Source organism: Lepisma saccharinum, chromosome 15, assembly GCF_977018435.1.
Source record: "Lepisma saccharinum chromosome 15, izLepSacc3.1, whole genome shotgun sequence".
Lineage (NCBI taxonomy): Eukaryota > Metazoa > Arthropoda > Insecta > Zygentoma > Lepismatidae > Lepisma > Lepisma saccharinum.
In genome coordinates this window covers 38517090-38538908 of record NC_139243.1, presented here as the reverse complement: position 1 = coordinate 38538908, position 21819 = coordinate 38517090, and the positions used below count along the sequence as shown (strand labels likewise).

At 38.6% G+C, this 21819-nt stretch overlaps 1 protein-coding gene across 1 annotated transcript in view; it reads right to left on the bottom strand.

Annotated features, from left to right (window-relative positions):
• LOC145999679 (telomerase reverse transcriptase-like) overlaps positions 1–8510 on the bottom strand; it is an 85643-nt gene extending 77133 nt beyond the window's left edge. The window contains exon 1 of the mRNA XM_083136883.1: positions 8369–8510. Within this exon, the coding sequence (XP_082993009.1) occupies positions 8369–8407 (39 nt within the window). The 5' untranslated portion in view covers positions 8408–8510. The remainder of the gene's footprint in view (positions 1–8368) is intronic.
• Between the last annotated feature and the right edge of the window lie 13309 nt (positions 8511–21819).

The window sequence follows — 21819 nt, the reverse complement described above, 5'->3', positions numbered from 1 at the left end:
ATTAAATACATGTAATTGTTTACCTGTATCCTCATCCACTTGATACCAGATACCATTTAGATGGATGATGAGCAGACCTCTTAGTTTACAATGAATATCTCTAATAATATCCATGTTTACTGGAGTTCTTATTTCTACAGGTTGAATATGTTTTTTTACAACCAAATACATTCATGGGCATTATTTCTTTTTGGTTATTTTATTATCGAGTTTGGTCTCAAATTAAAGAGAACGTCAAAACAAAACGAATGCAAAAAACAGCACCTTTCTACGTTGCTTAGTTCTCGAGCTATAAGCTTAAATAAGATTTAAAAAAAGATAAAACATCTAACGCATAATAATTCGCTTTCATAGCATGCAAAAAGGAGATAATGATCTTTGCATGTTTTATTCCGAGTTCAACTTGTTTGCATGTCACACATTACCATGTTCCAAGTTCTCATCAATCTCTTTGTATGCCACTGTTTTGTGTAACAACTATTGATTAGAATGCGGTGTTTCCTGCAGGTTATTTCCCAGACTTAGTGGCGCGCATCACAGAGTTCAAAGAATGTTCACCCCGTTAACTATTCACTGCACAAACTTGCGTCAGAGGCTTGCAAGACATTGTGCAATACAAAGAAGTATAATGTTTTTGACCTTTCTTCATGATGTCATTACTAACCAATGAGTAAGCTTTTTTAAACGGGGAAAAAGCCATTTTTTTTAATGCACCCGTAAAGTATAAAGGTGATCATATGCAATCACTCAGGTTATTTCGTTTAATACACAGTAGTAAACAGATACACTTGCTATATTTAGAAAATGCATGTTAAAAAATATATATGATAGACAGAGTTCGGGGGCTTTACACACTTGCTCCGTCAGAGCAAGTTGAGACTCCTTCAGAGGCAAATAAGTTTGCATTTAGAGCTTTTGTCAGCATGAAGCTGAAAGTTAATGTTTTTGACTTGTGAAAATTTCTCTTTTTAATACTAGTTTGTTTGTATGATTGAAAATATTATATTACTAGCTTTAACGTGTAATAATTTCAAGATTTTACAAAATTTTCTTAATCTTTCAATGTTAAAAACCCTCTTCAAGGTAGATTTGATATATTACTGACACTTAAATTTGATATTTTTAAAGAAAAAACAATTTTGATGCACTAACACTAATTGCTTCGCAATTTGCTTATTATTCAATACATATATATATTTATAAATATTAACTTACATTACTACACACAATTTTGAATGCTTTACATACCAAGATACATATATATTTTTATATATAGCTTTTTCTTTCTAAAAAATACACACATGTACATTTTCAGATGTAAAATTAATCAGAATATACACATTTGAGAAATAATTATTTATACTACACTGTACTGCTAATAACTTAAAACAGTATCTACATTTTCAGATGTAAAAATTAATCAGAAATACACACACATTTTGAGAAATAATTATATGCACTACACAGTACTGCAGTACTGATAACTTAAAACCAGTATCATCACTTCCATTTCTCTTAAAATCTGGATAATTGTAAATATACTGATTTAGGATCAAAAAGTAAATTTTACCCTATAAAAATAAGTAGTTAAATTTGATTAAAAAAACAATTATTTTTTATACTATAAAAATAGTAAAATTTAGATTTTTTGAATATTTTGGAAATGTACATGGAATTTCTGTGCGTGACCACAACCTGTCACAAGGAAGGGTGAGTGAACCTTTGAAAAGGACAAATCTCGAGTTGTTTCTCTTGACTGATCTAGCCACTCAGAATCTTCAGTATCGGATGGTATCTGCACAAAAAATTCAACCGATGCCCCTAGTTACGGCAGATACAGATACATTGGTATCAGTATCGGTATCAGTATCAGTTCAGGCCTAATAATTTGTATACTAAAGTCTTCTTTATTCTCAAAATTAAGGTACAGAGGTTAGACAGCAATGTAATAAAACCAAAACACAATAGAAACCATCACAACCCTAGATCAATTATATCAATCCCGGAGCCTAAATCCAGTATCGGATTCAAAAACCTTGAACTTTTCTTAGTTGTACCATTTGTTACAGTGCATATTCTGACAGAATTTTCAAATAATTTAAGAAAAACTCCATCTCAGAAATTAATTATTAGTATTAGTATTAAGTTCCAACATATGTCATCACAAACCTCTACACTTTTAATTGACATTGTAAGTGAAATAGGTTACTGCAATTAGTGAAAAGCCAAAATGTCAGTTCTTTTTCTTCTTCTTTTAAAAAAGGCTGGCTATTTATTAAAAAAACGTTCATTCAAAAAAGCTGGCTTTTTTTGCAACTCTTACGTGATCCATCAAATCATCATTAATCTCATCGTTGTGATTAACCTAGAGATGTTAACTATGTTCATAATCTTTGTTTATGGCTAAAACTGTGGCCATATTTTAAATTTTATTACATACAGATTAAACTTGGATACACAGTTTTGGCTGTTTTCTTTTCTTTTCTTTCTGCTTTTTTTTTAGCTTGCAAAATATCAGATGCCATGTTTATTTACAGTTTAACAAGACTAGTATTTTGTATATTATTCTACACAAAATGTTTGCTATTTTTGAATATAAAAATTATTGAATTTTAAATCAAAAGAAATTTAAGCATATTTACAGTTTACATATTAGATTTCCTTTCGCATGAGCTTCACCCCACCAGCACATATATTTTGTTTCCTTTCTTACAGCCTAATCAACACCATTAAATGATTACAAGATTAATGTACTTTCAAATGATTACGAGATTAATGTAATCTACAAAAATCCTTATGTACATTATTCTATAAATTATTTATTCAAAGTGATTTAACATAAATTTCATTCTTTGTAGCATTTGCTTCCATCATGCCCACATGCTGAAAATTCATGTTTTCGTAACCTAGTTTTTCCACCATAAAAGTTAGGCTTTTTTATATTCATTTAGTTACGATCATGATTGTACTTTCACTCCCTCAGCCCATCCCTCCTTTCTGTTTTAGAGTCAGTGGTTCTCAAACTTTTTTCTCATTCTACCCTTTAGTCATAACTAAACATCTAATTACTTAAGTGAAATTTTGTATTTCCACGTTACACAATTTAATGCAATTTCTGATTAATTTCGAAGGCTCACTGCCTTCATTCACTAAGGGTATGGCGTAAACATTTAATGTACCAACACCACAGGTTTTCTCCTAACAGTGGGTTTCAAGCATTTTTTTTTTTTTGACAGCCTGATTGGTGGTATGTTTTTGATATGTTGGAGGCGTGTATCTCCAATAGAGCAAAATGGCCTTCGGGCTCTATGTGATTGATTGATTGATTGAGTTGGTGTTTTAAGTCCACTTTATGCACAGTAAGGTTAATCAGGACTGGACCTACAGTTTAAAGTGGAATTCGAACAACTATGTGTCTCCACCAGGTATCGAACCCGGGACCCCTTGATTACAAGGCAACGATGATACTACTGCACCATCGGGTAGGCTTTGGGCTCTAAGTGGAAAGATGGTAAACAAATAAATATTACAATTCTAGGTGTACAATTTGAAGGGCTCGGGTGTAAAACATGGTAAGTGACATTTTGGAGTTACAATGTACATCGTCTAGTCCATCGTAAATAGAGTCGAATCGTACTCGAAGTGTTTCATTTCGTCAACAGATGACACAGCTAGACGTGTTGAAAGTTATGGTATCTACCAGTTGTTTCATGTAAAGTATGGTAAGTAGCAAAGATGGCAGCAAAACGGCTGTTACTGAATTGCAACGTGTCTAAGAAAGTTTGCGAGTATTGAAGAAATAGCAAAGATGAGAACGAGCAAGAAAGTGTATATGATTCCCGGAATATATACCACTGACTAAGAATGAGGAGAATGAAGAGGTTGCCAATCAAAAATGCGACTAAAATTGTGCATGGGCACGTACATTCTATTTCATGTAAAACATGGTATCTAGATACCATTGTTTACATGCAGCAGTGCTCATAATGGCAGTTTCGAATTAAATTTTACCCTCATACCTAGATGTGAACTGTGATCTAATAGAGAAGCTCATACTTTTCTTCTACTAGATATAAATAATTGTAGTCAAGGTTATGGCTGCCTTAATCCCTGTGCCGCATCCACAGCTGTTCCCTACACTTGCTCCAAGCTACCCCGAGCTGAGCCCAGTGTGGCCCACAAGCAAAAAAGCCTCCACAGACCCGCGACTCCTGTGTGGAGGGAGGGGCAGAGTGGAGCATGCTTCCTTACGGCTCGAGTTGAACAGAAGAAGGGGGAGCTGCATGGAGACTTTTTTCTTTTGTTTGTGGTAGCTCTATAGGAGGTAGCAATGGTGGACATAAGACACCAGTCGAGCCAATTTTTGTTGGGCATGCAAGAGCTTTCGCACTGTGTTGACATAGTTGCAAACTTCAGAGAGAAGTTGCTAATCCTAACTGATTTGTAATACCCACTGGAGAAGTAATACGTGAGAAAGACACTTTTCTGCCTACTTGGGAAGAACGAATGTAATGTCTTCCAAAATGTACATAACCATTTAGATAGAGTCTAGAGTCATACCTTGCTCTCACGCGCACACACACACGTGTTGCAACTGACAAAGACAATATTTTAGACATTCTCTGTAAAAAAAAGAATTGTCTAAATATCAAAGGGAACTCGCATCACCAGGGAATTTTGACTTCTACATTTTTTTAAAAAATCACATGGAAAATGTATCAGTGTGTATGAATTTCACTTGGAGATATAATTCCATTGCTTCATTGAATTTTAAAATCTTCAGATCCACATTTTCATTTAGCAGATAATCATATTTTAGTTGTTGGTAACACCGGTTGTTGATGTGCCGTGATGGGATTCCAAAATTATAAGCAAAACAAGGAAGTACTTGAAGTGAGGGGGGTATCCCCCAGCTGTCGCATTATCACCATGTTAAACCATACAAGCATCCCTCCAGCTAACTCCAAGGCTAGACCAAAGATCCCTACACCTAACATTTTGCACTTCAAGAGCTGAAACAAGGCAAGAGCACAGTGTTCGGCTCAGTGTCTTTAGTTGTTCATTCCTTTATATATATATATATATATATATATATATATATATATATATATATATATATGAACGTTTTCAGTTGATTTAGCTCTAGAAAATGTGTTGTTGTGGAGTAAAGTAAGTCTCTTACCTTAGCATGTCACTTTACTGTGAAGCAGAACAGCCCGAAGGCTTCACGCAAGTACTGAGAGAATACTTAAACTACAGAAGCATGCTCTCAGAATAATGTATAAATTGGGTTACAATTCACCATGTAGGCAGATATTTAAAGAAAAAGGCATAGCGACTATCTATTCCTTATATGTATACAAGACAATCTTATATGTCCTAAGTACTGGTCAAATTATAAAAAATAAAGAAATACATACGTATAATACCAGACAAAAAGCAGATTTTCACAGGAAAACATTGAAACTTAACGTAACCAAGTCAGCTCTGACAAATTCAGGTACCAAATTCTACAATAAATTACCAAACAAAATAAAGTTAATCCCTCAGAAAAATATTCAAATCAAAGCTATAAAAATGTATAACTGGTAGAGTTCTGTACAATGTAAATGAGTATATGGAAGAATAAAATATAATACTTGACTATTTCTCACTTCAAAGTTATGTATGATAACATTCTTTAATATTTTTTTTCATATTTTTCTACAAGCTGTTAAACTGTAAAATAATTTTGATGTATTCTAATGTATGTAATTACTAGAAATGTTAAAACACTGTAATAGTGTGTTGATATATGTAACTGTAAATGAATTGACCTGTTCAACATACATGTACATTATGATCTAAGGAACGGAAAATAAATGAATGAATGAATATAGCACCCAAAACGACTCTCCAGAACAGCAGCTATAATTTTACGTAGTTAGGTTAGGATTGTTAGGTTTCGTACTGATAGTTACAGGGGATAAAACAGGTAGCCATTTCAAACACGATTTGCATCTGAATGGTAGGTGGCACTGTGGTCACTGGCACTTCCTGCGAGGTATACACCCTGGCCAACCTGACAGATGGGCCAGTTACAGTTCAGAGGGTTATCGTGAATCATGTCTGAGCTGACAGAGTTTCAAAGAGGGCAAGTTGTGGGTGCGCGTATGGTGGGAGCTTCCGTGATGAAAGTAGCGGAATGTTTGGTGTATCAAGAGGCACAGTCTCGAAGATCATGACTGCCTACGAGACTTCCAGAAAAACCGCATCAGTGAAGCAACAGCGTGGACGCAAGTGTGTGTTGCGTGACAGACAGTTGCACATTGGGTAGGATTGTGACCAAGCAGAAGCCACCACAGCTCCAAAAGTCACTGCTGAGCTGAATACAGTGCTTACAAACCCTGTTAGCGTCAAAAGAGTCAGAAGAGAACTCCACAAGCTGGGTATTCATAGCAGATCTGCAATTCCCAAACCACTCGTGACTGTTGACCATGCTGCTAGAAGGAGACAGTGGTGCAACGCCCATAAAAACTGGACAATGGAGCATTGGAAGACTGTAATCTGGTCGGATGAGTCATCCTATACATTGTTTCCAACTGCTGACCATGTGGAGAACGCCAGCACAAGCGTACGACTGTCTGTTACCTAGAGTGAAGCATGGCGGTGGTTCAGTGATGATTTGGGCAGCCATGTCCTGGTATTCTGCCGGACCCTTCATCACCCTGCATGGACATGTCACTGCCAGGGACTACGTAACCATTTTGAGTGACCAGCTGCATCCCATGGTGCAAACTTTGTTCCCAGATGGTAATGCTGTGTTTCAAGATGAGAGAGCCCCTGTTCATACAGCTCACATCGTCCAGTACTGGTTGGATGAGCACGAAGATGAAGTGTCACATCTGCCATGACCTCCACAATCGCCAGACCTCAATATTATTGAGCCCCTGTGGTCGGTTTTGGAGACCAAGCAGCGAGCCCCCTACCCACCACCATCGTCTCTACAACAACTTGCAGCTGCTTTGGAGAAAGAATGGTACAACATCCCTTTGGCAACCATAGGCAACCTGTATTTGTCCATTCCACGTAGACTGCAAGCCGTTCTGCGTGCCAAAGGTGGTCCTACTCGATATTAATAAAGGTAATGTGTATTTCTGCAGGTGTTTCCACATTTTTGACCATCCCCTGTATTTTCGGCATGTTCTCTCGCTACTTTAGTGTACAAATAAACAGTTTTTACTAACAACAAGTGGCGAAAGAACTCCGAAATTGAAGGTTTTAACTTACGTGTGCCATTCTTTGGGTTCAAATATATCTGTTATTTATTCTTTCCTAACGCTGGGACCAGTTTTACATTACGTAAAACATTGAAATCTATCGATTAATAAAAATTCGATGTAATTCTCGAGGGGGTACAGTGGGTAAACGGCCCCATTACCGGTTCCATTAGATACGCTAACGAAGATTCTCTTTTTCGATTTCTTGATCATGTTGGCACTAACTACGGTAACTATCCGATATCGCCCGAATAGATTTCTTCAAATTTACAGGAGAAACTACTTACAGAAATCACTTTCTGTAGCATTGTCGAAGGTCTTGGAGGTATTTTCTTTCGCGGAAACTGAAAACTTCACCATAGAATGCTGCAGAACAAGAAATAATCACTTGTTACGTAAGGCACTTGCATCTTCTGTAACATTAGGCTGTTGTTTCCATTATGTACGTGCAGATGGTGCGAGCGTCAAAAGTCAAGCGGTCTCGCCAGTGTTTTCAAACATGCCTTTTTTTTTTAACGAGGATTTTTTTTTTCAACTATGCTTACCTAACCTAACCTAACCTTGATGCAAATGGTCCGTGGGGCTATCCGTCAATGGTTTGTGATGACATAATGAACACGAAAGTAGGTATTTTTCGGTTAGGAAGGTTGAAACACTGCATACTCACTCCAAATCGACAAAACACAAGCACGACGCGCGATGATCCATGACGAGTGCACGCCATATTGTCTGTTATCCAAGCATAACATAACAAGGAAGACAAATAATGACTCGTACTATGAAGAATTGACACTATTTTATTAAAAAGGGCATAACTTCACCTTAAAGAATCTTCCGCAATGCAGAATAGGTAAGTATCAATGCTAAAATTAACGAAAAAAACGAGTGAGAGGTGTTCGGGTCTTATCGGATAAGTACCCTGACTACCAATCATACTACCTGCCCGCCGCATCTGCTCTGAATCATTTCTTTCTCGATCCAAAGTTTGTTACTGACAATTTGTACATGCACACGTGTAAGCCCAGACAGTGTACACGTTCAAGTACATAACACTCTAGAAAATGTCAATGTTATTATAACATGCAGATAACAATATAAAATCATCATACCTTGTTTCTTCGAAATTTACACACTATTTCAGGTTGCATTCAACTCAGGCGCACGCGATTTGCCAAGGTTTCCTTTGAAAGAGGACCTTCAAATCCTTGCCGTCACCGCTTCTTAGACAAACAGTAGAGGAGAATTGTTTATGTTTACCTATGATGTTTACTATTTGACATCCCGCGCTTTCCAGAATTCACCAGCGTGCATCGGGCGCTTCAAGTATCTGAGCGCTCAGTGAGCATCGTGATCGCTCAGATACGCTGCTTGGGGAGCGGTGCTCAATTGCTCGCCGAGCAAGATTTTCGCTCGTTGAGCAGACAGATCATTTGCTTGACGCTGTGTGTTCACCGTTTCACACTGCTAAGTGCTAATTGATCAAAATATCAATGCCTTTGATTAATCTGTGGGCCGAGTCTGCTGTCACGCACGTGTCAGCAGTAAGAATAAGCTTCAAATTTGCTACTGCCACGTAATTAGTCTGCTAAGAGGATGTTACAAATTTTAAGAACAGATTGAGACGAGAGAAATGCAAGTTTATGATCAGTGGGAATGTATGTACGGGCAATTTAGAAACTTTTTCTTTAGAAAGCATTTAGCGATATTATTGTAATGCTAACAGAACCTAACCTAACTAAAGCCCCTATCACACGGAACTGGATTTCTAGTTGGAATGCTCTAGTTGACGCTGGACTGGCTACCCATTTGCTAGTTTTCGCATCACACGGTACTTGTTATACCGTACTTGTCGATAGTCTTTCGTTCCCATAATGGCGGCCGCGCGAGATGTAAACAACGTATCACTTCAAACTTTTAAAATACAATAACTATCCAACCGAGAGGAATATCGCATCGCATTAAATGGTTTTAGGTAGAGAAGAACGGCGCTGATAAAATACATACTTTACAACGTTTACTATACACGTATGGAAGAATATTTTAGCTTTTTCAATTGTAAACATGCCTTTCGTGTTGTATGCACTCGGAAGCCACAGACAAAAAAAGGCTACTTTACAAACTCACAGATTATCTTCACATGGCCATACATTGCTCTGATTGGCTGTTCCACAGAATCTAGTCGAAAAAGTTAGTTGCAATTAGAACATGTCCTATTCCTCAAAACCAGTCAAGCAGTCAGCCAGGCGGCCATGATTACTACCCAGAAAGTCAGTTCATCGCCAAGTAGGGCATTCCAACTAGAAATCCAGTTCCGTGTGATAGGGGCTTTATTATAAGAATGCTAAGGGACATAATCTTAAATCATTTTTGTGAAAGTAATCGCTACAATTTCACAGTACGTGTTACAGACGTAATTGCATACCTGAAACAGTTTCCGACTTACTTGAACAGTATAGCGTAAGACATTCGAAAATAAAATTTGTTTCTTTCTGAAATAACTCCAGCGAGATAATTATCAATGTGAAAAAGCTAAAACCATCAGATAATGTAGATATCTATGATTTATCCAGTTACCTTGTGGAAAAAATCATATATTGTATAATTCTTCCACTGATCTTTTGTTACTAGAGTCGACGAGCCATATGAAAGCGGCTGACCTTGAACAAGCCTCGATGCGCAGTAGCAAAAGGAGGTGGTGGAGACTGCCGTGCAAAACGAGCGATGTCGTTCTTTTGTTTTACGAGCGGCAAGAATCGGTTTGGTTTTCGTTGTGACTGTTCGTGTTTCTTCAGTGTGATCACAAAAATTTGTCAATATACGTGTGCAAGATGGCTACAGAAACACCTAAACGTCGTATTCTACACAAACAAGCGCGAGATATGGTGTACAAAGTGTATCAGTTCTTCCAAAGTGAATCTCGCAGTGAAGACAGTGCCTCGTGTTCGTCAGGGAACGGTGTTGCCAAATGTCAGGAGCGTACAGCGGCTGCATGTGGGATAGGTCTGCGTACAGTTCAGACGATTGCGAAGGAAGCCAGGTCGTCGATCGGCGATACAGGGTCGGTTTCTTTTCGCTCGCCTGGCAAACGTCGTAATCGGCGAAAGAATGTTACGCACTTGGACGATTTTGATAAAGGGGTATTGCGTATAATTATATTTGATATGTACGCAAATGGCGAATTTCCTACTGCAGTGAAACTTAGGGCTAAATTGAAGGAAGCTATCGGGTTTGCAGGCAGTACGTGGTCAGTGTTAAAAATTTTGAAAAACATGGGGTTCAGATATAGGAAAGGCAACGACGGGAGGAAATTTTTAATGGAGAGGGGTGATGTTGTAGCTGCGAGAGTGATCTTCCTCAGAACCATGCACGAAATCAGGAAAGCTGGTACTGCAAATATATACTATTTAGATGAAACCTGGGTCAACCAGAATCACACGAAGACGAGCTGCTGGAGAATGAGTGATGGTTCTGGTGGGTTAAAGGTGCCATTAGGAAAAGGTGCTCGTCTTATAGTGTGTCATGCTGGTTCAGCTGCTACAGGCTTTGTGCCCCAAAGTAAATTGGTTTTCCGCTCCAAAACAAACAGTACTGACTATCATTCAGAAATGACGTCTGCCGTGTTTCGAAAGTGGTTTTGCGAGCAGTTCTTGCCGTTTCTCGCTCCCGAATCCGTGATTGTAATGGACAACGCGAGCATACATTCCTTTCAAGTGGATAAAACGCCTTGTTCGAACACAAGGAAGGCGGATATTATGGCATGGCTCTGTAACAAGAACATTCCCCACACAAGCACGCAAACCCGAGCAGAATTGTTGCAGTTGGTGAAACATCATACACCAACTCACAAAAGTTACGAAATCGATATAATAGCAAGAGAATATGGTCACACAGTTGTTCGTCTCCCACCTTATCATTGTCAGTACAACCCGATTGAAATGATTTGGGCCCAGGTGAAGGGGTACGTAGCTGACAAGAAGAAGACTTTCAAAATTGCCGACGTACAGAAACTGACTCACGAAGCAATAGACAGAATAGGTGCTTCCGAGTGGGCAGATTGTGTGGCTCACGCAGAAAAAATACAAAAGATGACTTCCAGCGTGAAATAGTCAGAGATGATGTCATCGAGAAGGTCATTATAAATTTGCAAGACACGGATTCCGAAGAACTTGAATCAAGTGACGAGATTGACAGCAGTACGGAATGAGCGTTATGTAAGTAAATGGCATTTTATTTTTTATTTTCAGTTCATGTTATGCATGCCAGACAGTTGTTTTGCGAGTGGCACAAGACTGGCGCATGATATCTGCGGAAAACGAAGTTGCCTTTGCCGCGCCGCGAAAGAATGAATCAAGTTCTTCTCTCGTTTTTTCAGTAACCAAATAACATATCGCTGTAAATATTATACGAACTTAAAATTTGGAGTTTTCTTTGTAACTTTCTCACTGGAAGTTATTTCAAATCTAATTTAATAAAAATCGGCTCGCAAGAGAATTTTTTTCTCTATATAATAATGGTCAATAAAATATTTAATTTCTTTCACTTACTTTCAAGATTCTACACATTTAATTTACAACACAATACGAATGTCTAAATCTTTCTGGTAATACTCGTGCAGGATTGGTATCGATTGTTGCAATAATAGCCGCGCAGCGGCAATTTACAATTGTTCCAATTGTAGCCATTGTTTTTTTATTTTGAAAGAATGGCGAGAACCTCGAACGGTGAGTAGGTGGCAACAGCGGAAATGTATCTCCCTCTCTCTCTGCGCGGACTTGTCAAGGTCAGCCGCTTTCATATCGCTCGTCGACTCTACCTTCTTTAATGCCAGCTCTGACTTTAACACTCTTAAAGCCAGAACTGAGAATACCCTGTATCAATTTTCTTTATGGTTCAGAGCTAATGGTTTTATGCTGAATGAAAGTAAAACCCAGCATATGTTTTTCAGTCTTAGAGACATCCCGATCGATAATAGCTCAGACAATGTAAAATTTCTAGTTATTGTCATTGATAATAAATTGTCATGGGAGCCACATATTAAATACATAACTGCCAAGCTCTCCAGGGTTATATATTTGTTAAGGAATCTAAACAGTCATGTACCTGAAGATTACGTAATATCAGCTTACTTTGCTCTTTTTCAAAGCATTATTTCATATGGAATTTTACTTTCGGGGAACTGCAGTTATGTACAGGAAATTTTAATACTGCAGAAAAAAGCCGCGAGAATAATTACCAACTCACACAAATTAGTTCATTGTAGCCACTGTTCATTTTGTTAATATTTATGACTTATAAATCTATATATTTACACTGTGCTGTTGTATGTAAAGAAAACTTTGCCACAACTACAAAGTAGACAAGATGTACAGTGGGATCCATGAGTATTACCTTGCAAATTGTCCATGACTATTTTCATTAATTTTTCTCTTACATCCTGTGTGTTTTTAAGTGATGGGTTTTTGTCTATGCTGGTGCAGAAGTTGTCAACAGCTTGTTTTGAGTTTTCTTTTAATTCTTGAAGCTCTTATTGGGTCAAATAAAGTGCACGAACATGGTGATGGACAATTTGCAGGGTAAAACTCATGGATCCCACTGTACATTCCTATACTACAAGAAACAGCAGGCTTATAAATATACCCTATTATAGACTCTCAAAATCCCTGAATAGTTCTGAAGCTCTAGGATTAAGACTACTTAATAAGCTACCTCTTGATATGACAAATATGCCTATGAATGTATTTAAACATAAACTGTATGCCTGGTTAGTTGCTACAACATTGTACTCAACTCAGGAATTTCTTGAAATTAAAAATATAGTACTTTAGAGAAACTTAAACATATAAGGGGTTATAATTTTATAAGATATTTCACATGTATTTTGTTCTTGACGTTGTCTATTGCTGTACAAGCTTAACGACAATAAAATATTATTATTATTAGTCTATAGGGGTGTGCGGGATCCCGAAAAGTCGGGACCGGGGTCGGGAAAAAAATTCCCGTTCCGATTCCGACTTCGGGAAATGACTCACCGACTTTTCGGGATCCAGAACAGTCGGAAAATACCGAGTGATCATTTTAAAAACTTGTTAATTCTCGACGTTTTCTGCTTTGAAATGCAAGAACAATCACTTAAGTTGAAAATGACATTAGATTTCGAGATTTTTAGAGCTTCGGGAAATTTCGAACATTTCCGGACTTTGTCGGGAAATGGGGAATGTTTCCCGACCCAAATGTCGGGATTAAAAAAATTCCCATACCGACCAAGGAAATTCTGTCCCGCACGCCCCTAGCAGTCTATGATGCAATGCAAATCTTTATACCAAGATCATTTTAAGTGGATTAACATTGAACTCGTTCACCTGAACCTCTAAATAATCGGTGTCGATGGACGCGGCCATCAGTCGCATCGCGAACGACCTACAAATCGTACGAGCCAAGTAAGCCGGATACGTCAATTTTTTTTATTCCCGACATTCGGAACGGGAGAAATTCGCCAGTACCCGACAAAGTCGGGATATTTTCGGATATATATAAAGTCGGGATATTTTGAAAAACTCGAATTCTATACGTCATTTTCAACTTAACTGATTGGTTTTGCATTTCTGGAATAAAAACAAACAATTTCCTATAAGTTCCAGAGACTTGCAATGCAGAAAACGTCGAGAATTAAAAACTTTTTAAAATGACTGTCCTTACCCCAAAAATTTCTGTCCCGCACTCCCCTAGTCCTAAATGATTATCGCTGAATGCTTTCTAAAGAAAAAAGGTTCTAAATTACCTGTACATTCATTCCCACTGATCATAAACTTGCATTTCTCTCGTCTCAATCTGTTCTTAAAATTTGTAACATCCTCTTAGCAGACGAATTACGTGGCAGGAGCAAATTTGAAGCTTATTCTTACTGCTGACACGTGCGTGGCAGCAGACACGGCCATTTACATTACTTGATTAAAATTAACCGATATGCCATCTGGAGGGACTTTCAGGAACTAATCTAAGTAGGATACGTTGTGTTGAAGTCGTTTAAAGCATGGGGACTATGCGAGAGAGTTCAGGTTTTTTAGTACTCTAAATCGTTTTATGGGTCAGAACAAATGAAAAGTTTTCATGTATTTCCACCCCGTGGAATCAACAAAATGAAATATGTAAATGAATCAGGGGAAACGTAATTGATTGACAAAGGGAATAACACTGTAATTCGGCTAGGAAATTACGAAGAATGCACTATACACCTTCTTTTTCGAGAGATTGCCATGAAAGTAAAGTTGTAAATTGTACTTTATAAATAAACATTTTCCTTTTTCGAAAAGTCATGAATTGTCTTACCCAATGCAATGTATTTCTGAAATTTGGAAGAGGTGCAAGTCAATTAAGAGAGAAGATGAAAGTAGTTTGAGAATGAATTAATGTCAAATGTAACCAGAAAAAGAAAATACAAATGCTAATGTTGCTGTTTCATTGAGTACGATGTCCTTTTTTCAGTGAGGTGAGGATAGCCTGGTCATGAAATCGTGAATATTATTGAGAAAGAACTGCAACGATATCTTCGCAATTTTCTCCTGCCAGCTTTTCAAGTATAGGTCAATTTCAATTTCTTTATTTTCAAATAATTTCCGAGAATCCCAGTTACAACATGAGGTGCATATGTTACAACACTGCTATGAAGAACCAGTGCGTATACATTAGTTTCATCTGCGTTTTCCCTGTTATTTTTGCTATCATAATTAAATGCTTCGTTCTCATCACAGCTTCAGCTTCGTTAGAGTTCCTTGAATTCACATCGCATTCGCAATATTTAAAAATATCGCGTAATTTATACCTGCCGCAAAATTAGTTTGGTATTGAGAGCTGAAGGAACACGCGTCACGGTGTTGCCATATCATGCGGTACGGTACGCAGTGCAGCCTTCTGACGCTGTGTCGAGGAAAACGTGTTATGAAAAAGAACAACAATGATGAAATGTGTTATTGTTTTTTGAGGAAAACGGAATAACAATGATGACAACAATGATGAATGTGTTATTGTTTTCTCTCTTCATTTCCATCTCCCTTACAACATGAACGAATTAACGAAACGAGCATTGTTTACAGGTTACCTTTTCAATCCATTCTGAAAATATTGAATATACACTTTCAATAATCATTTCTTTCCGAAGTCGCCGTTAAAGTCTGCCCATCTTTCAATTATACCGAAACTGAATTGCACAAAGTCCAGTTGGTGAGGCGTCTGACTTTTACGCGGGAGACCCGCGGTGGTTTGGTGAACTCTTTCAAATATCCTTAGCAGGCCTCCCCGATGGGGTAGTGGTAACGTCGTCGCCTTGTAATCAAGGTGTTCGATACCCGGTGGAGGCACATGGCACAGTGGTTCGGATCCCTCTTTAAACTGTAGGTCCAGTCCCGATTAGCCTTCCCGTGCATAAAGTGGACTTAAAACAACAAATGAATGAATGAATCAATCAAATATCCCTAGCTGCTCCGGAGTCGACTCAGCCCAAATTAGTACCTGGGGCAAACCTGGGGTAAAGGCGGTTGGTGAACCACATTACCTCCATAATATGGTCGAGGTCGAGAATGTGTGGAGCCCTACCTCCGCATCCCCATATGCCTCCATACTTTATTTTGCGTCCATTATTTGTTTTTGTATGAGAATCCCAGAGATTTTATGACTGTCCTTAAAGATGTTTTCCCACCTCGAAAAAGTTCCGAATCTTTCAACGAAACGCGCAGTTTCCCTACAGTGGGATGAACTTTCCTCCTATAATAAGAGTAAATATGGGGACGAATAGCGTCTTGCTGAAAGGTATCTAAATTTGTTACGCGTTTACTGATATTCCTCTTCTTTCCTGGGGTTTCCAGTTTTGAAGCCTCGCATTGATTTATTTCTACCACATTATATTCTTCTTTCCCTATGTTAACAATAGTGTTCTTAGACACTCCGACAGCAGCAGCAGAACTTTATTTACAGAAATGATTGAATCCCAATTGTTTCTCTCTTGCTCAAAATATTTGCGCACAGAATTCCTCGAGTATTGCCTCCTGTGCTTGACATTCTTCACACAAACACACGACATACTCAAGCAGAAAATTATGTACAAAAAATAACACACTAAAACAACACGCTATATACAACAATGAATACTCTAAATTCAGTAAACACTAAACAAACGGACCGGTTAAAATATCACAGCAACGCAACAAACACACACGTCCTGTCCCAACAACATGAAAACTGATCGCAAGAACAATCGCCCGATAAGCGGCAACACCGTGATAAACGTTTTCTGTTGCTAGGTAACCAGAGCTTGGGTGAAGCACTGGGACGATTTTGATTGGCTCGCATGCCAGCAACCCAACTTGCCGCAGTAAAGTAGACCCGCTTTCTCCACGTGCTTCCCAAGCGTCAATACCAAACTAATTTTGCGGCAGGTATAAACGTTTCTCCTCCATAGCAGCAATGACAACACGCTGCTGTTTCGTACTACTACTGAATGTAAACAAAGGGTGCGTTCGGAAAGTCTTAACAAAACGAACGCATTCGACGAAAATATCTTGGCACACGAAACTGGTGAAACCAGTTATTTTACAGACTTGTGGGACACTCTAGGCGAAAGCGCAGGCGCAACGTTTTGTTCCGCATGGCGTCAGCGGAAGGGATGTCCTTATGGCAAAAATAAACTTTACTGTGGACACTGTTACTCATTTTAATCATATTCTAAGAACTGTCAAGGCATACTCATCTTGTGCAAGTTGCTTCATATCGGTCTCTGTTAAAATTATAATACATCTTCCGAACTAGTGCAGTTTGAATCCATCAGTACGCGCTTTGTCTGCAAGGAGCAGACGATTCTCACGGAACAAACCAGCCTCCTGGCCTGTGCGTTTGGTGAATCTCGAACTTGCACGGAATGCGACTTTTGGGACAGCATAATGAAACTCACGAAACGCACGGAAGCACTTATGGGACAGCCAGTTACCATAACTCGTTTAACGCGTTAAACTTGTGCGACTTTCGGAACGGGCCCAAAGAGTTATCCTACTTAGAGCGGCCATATTGGAAGCGACACTAGCGCTCAGGTGGTAATTTTAATCGCGAATTTGAATGACACTCATTGAATGAAAAGGCATAGTTATAAAACACTCAAATAACCACAAACTAACATATATCAAGTATCGATATGTGTTTTAAACAAGTCTGTAAAGAACATGAAGGGTACAGGGGAAAAAAGATGAATGTCACAAAATCACAAAAAATGATATTTTGCCTCCTTGATATTAAAGGCAGTCCACATTAACGGTTAAAATGTCAAAACAGGCTAAAAGTGCTGAGAGACACATATTTAATGAAGGTTTAAAAAAACGTGTGCAGGGGAAAAACGATAGATGTCCTAGGTTTACAGGGCAAAAATGATGATTGTCCATCCATTGTGTAGGAATAGATCGTCGCGTACGATACGGACTCATTGCGCAACAGCCTTTACTTCACAGACGCATTGTCGTCTCAGTTCTGACATTGTCAGTTTGAATGCAGGTTTTGTTGGTTTCACAGTGTTCGCCATGAGTAACCCAGAAGTGGATGATAACTTTGGGAGAACAAAGAAGAGGCCCCATCTTGAAAGGGTGATTGATGTTAGAAAGAAAATGCTGTGTAGTACTCATGAAACAGGAACAGACTGCAAGTGCTATCGTTTGAAATTCTTTGTGCAATTTAATAGAATGGACAATTATAATGCACAAAACTGTTATCTAGGGGGTTTAATTACTCTTAACGATGTTTCACGAAGAAGGCCAAGTCAAAATCAGGATGACGCCAATTTACATACACGTTCATACAGTAACGTACAAAGTCCGTGTACTTAGAGGTGGTGTAATGGCTAAGTTATCTGTTTGTTACAAGGCATTTTTGGCTTTACATGGTATCAGTGCAAGGCGTGTACAGACAATTCAGTCTAAACTAGCACTGACAGGTTCTGTTGGTAAAGATGAGCGTGGGAAGCATAAAACTAGACCAAACAAATTGAAACGGAAAACTCTGAATGCCATATACTCTCACATAAAATCCCTTGGAAGCAGGAGATCTCATTATAGCCTTCATGACAGTGAACGTGTTTATCTACCAGAAGAATTGAACATAAAAAGCTCCATGCCAATAAGGAAAAAACCACGAACCCTGTATCATATGAAACGTATCGTCATCTCTTCAAAACAAAATTCAACATCGCTTTTGGTTATCCACGGACAGATACGTGCAGCACATGGGATGAATTCAAAGTCAATAAACAAACTCTTGAGAACAAACTGTCTAACTCATCAGTTCATGAAGAGAAACTTCAATTACACGCACAGTTGCAAGATCTCAAAACTCAACAAGAGCTCCATTTGCGAAGGGCAGATTCTTTGTTTACAAGAAAACGCCAAGCACGTCTCTCAAGTCAGAAGATGACTTCACGTGAGGCAGTATGTTTTTATTTTCAAAATAATTTGAAGTTACCCAATATTAGTACCAATGATGTATATTATAAGAGACAGTTGTCATTTTTTCTATTTAATGTTCATGTTCTTTCCACTAAAAAGCATTTTATTTCATTTGTGTATTTCACAAAGCATTCATATTCTTTACTATAGCTCTTTTCAGTTGTTACGGCGTGCGCTCTAGAAGCTGGCAGGGGAAGTGGAGAGCGGGGAAACGACCTATCCAGCGCAACGAGACAGGCCGGTTAGAGAGAGAGACTGCAGCGTTGCCAGAGTAGCGGGAAAGGTGAGTTGAAATCGAAAGAACCATGAAATACAGACGTCCCATTGTTCGCGTATGGCTTGAGAATGCGTATTATCCCCATCTTGTGGTCAGTAGAATACCGATAAGTGTATATCAAGTGTATACGTTGTAGGAATTCTTTCCAACTGTACCGAATAGTAGCTAGCATTGTCCATTACATCACTGCGTCTTTGATGTTCCTTTCGTCAAGCGTATCTAAAAACTGCAAAAACCACTGAAAACTAATTTACATTCCTGCAGAAAACCAGTGTGACTGGAACCTACGTGACAAACAATAATGCGCCCACCTTTACCCACGGGCACTTTTAAACGCACTGTACCCTCTTTATTTTGCCAGATGTTCATTGGAGCGTAATTCTGATGTATATACGTTTCATCTAAATAAAATACCTATATAGGGCAAAGGTTCCTTATTTTTTAGAAGATGCATTTTTCGTAAAAACATTACTCTGGCTGTAACTATATCGGCTCTCTCCATCAGAAATCGTCTACCGTTCTTGCTCTTTTTGTACTTGAACCCCATATACTTCAGTATCCTCCACAACGACGAAACTCCCCACTGAAAGCTTATTTGTGTATGCAAATCAACGAAAACTTGTTCAGTGTTGGATATTCGTCCTTTACATAATACCCGAGAATAATTCTTCTTATTATAGCTATCTTTATCGCAACCGTCGATTTCCTTTGTGATACTGTTCCTTTTGATTCGCTTGCGCGGTGATTCAAATTACGTGGAACCAGTGATGTGCCGTAGACTATAAGTTTACGTCTACATGCGTTGTCTACACGTAATCTACGCGTAGATTACATTGAGTTATAGTTTACATAGACTACGTAGACAATGTAAAGTGCATTAAAATTAATTTTCAAGGGTTTCATGAAATGAAAGTGACATTTTCAACTATATTGGTTCCTAACGAAATGAAAAGAACCCTATTTACAAAAAAATGTATCTTCTCTTCTATCATCAACTATAGAAGAAGATAAATAGTATGCAAAAAACAACAACAGATGGCAGTCGTGAGGCAAGAGTGGTCTTTTCCCCATAAAGCACTAGAATATTTCCTACGCTAGGTTTTTCCTAGGTGAGAAATTATTCGAATTTGAAAGAAAGAGTATGAAAAGTTCTCCACACACATCAGCAACTGATACGCAGTATAATTTTCTTTTAATTCCACGGCGCTCTTTGCTAAGTTATCACCTTTTGCCATGTTGTTTACATAGATTACGTAATCTTCGTGTATAACATAGTCTACGTGTAGAATGTAGACTATCGTTGTTTACGCGTAGACGCACATCACTGCGTGGAACCCGACGCCTCAAGACTGTCCTTGCCTTCCCTAACAATACGCTGCACAGTTCGCTTACTCACTCCACAATCTTCCGACGCTCTCTGTTGCACTTCGTGCACACTTACCAAGGGACCACTGTTTTCTGTTTCCTTTTGAAAATATTCATGAACCCTACTGATTATTTTCCTGCCTTGGCTTCGAACTGCCTCCTTCCTGTTAGCCATCGTACGATGCTTACTGCGTTGCTAAATACAAAGCTCCCAATGGAACAACGAGAGTACAAATAAACGTCACATCACATGCCACATACACGTTTATCGAAGAAACAATGCAGTTGGGCAATACACGACGCGACGACAATTACTCCCACCACGCATGTTATTCCTACATTCCGCTCATAACAAACAGGAATCAACACTGGGGCAAAACACCATCAGCAACGCGGTGAATTGGCAACACAGCAACGTGCAGAACGAAGTTAGCGCTGCAGCTTCCTCCCGCGACTGCGTAACTCTCGGCTCCACCGCTAGGTGGTCTGTTCTCTGGTTGGTCAGCGGCATGTTCCCCGCTCTCCACTTCCCCTGCCAGCTTCTACAGCGCACGCCGTAAGAACTGAAAAGAGCTATAAAGTATTTTACAATTCAAATGGACATTCATCTTTCTTTGCTTTTTTTTCTGTGCGAATAATGGACATTCATCATTTTTCACCTGCAAAATGTGCATTAAGAACGAATTTTGTCAAAAATGTGTTCTTCGTGTTTACATTATTACACACACTGTTATATCATTAGTTAAACAATATAATGCTTCAGATTATGTAAAAATTTCATACAGTGCTAAGCCATATTGTAGATGTAAGAGCATTTCAAACATTAAAATTCATTTAACTCCATTCAAGTTTCTTGTGACATTCATCTTTTTTCCCCTGTACCCTTCACATGTTTATAACACTTTGTTTTAAACATTATAAACATTTGTAAGAACAGAGCAATGTTTTTTAAACGTTTAAAACAAGTTGTTGAAAATACTTTTGTTTTAAACATGCCAACCCTGGTTTACAGCCATCTTGCAGCCGGAGGAAGTCAAGGAAAAGTTGACTCGTTTCGTCTGCACACGATCTTGCAAGATGGCGGCGTCCGTGGAGATATATGCGATTTGGGATGATCGTTATCGTAGACGTTGCTTTCACACTCTATTTTGGACTTTGTATTGGTTCAACGTCATCGATGGATCATGAGTTTTTATTGGTTACGGATAGATATGACGTGCGCAGGAGAGGTTTGACATAAGCAGCGTGTTGACCAATGAAAAACAAGGTGGTATATTTATGACTGTGTGTGTGTGTGTGTGTGTAGTGGTTCATCCCGCAGCAGAGCTTCAATCGTGTGACGTCATATCCAGAAGGGAGGACTTTTCTAATCTTGATCTGGCAATACTGCAGTCATTTTGTCGCTTTGTGGTCGTGTTTTGTTTCTTGTTTATCTCGAACACAT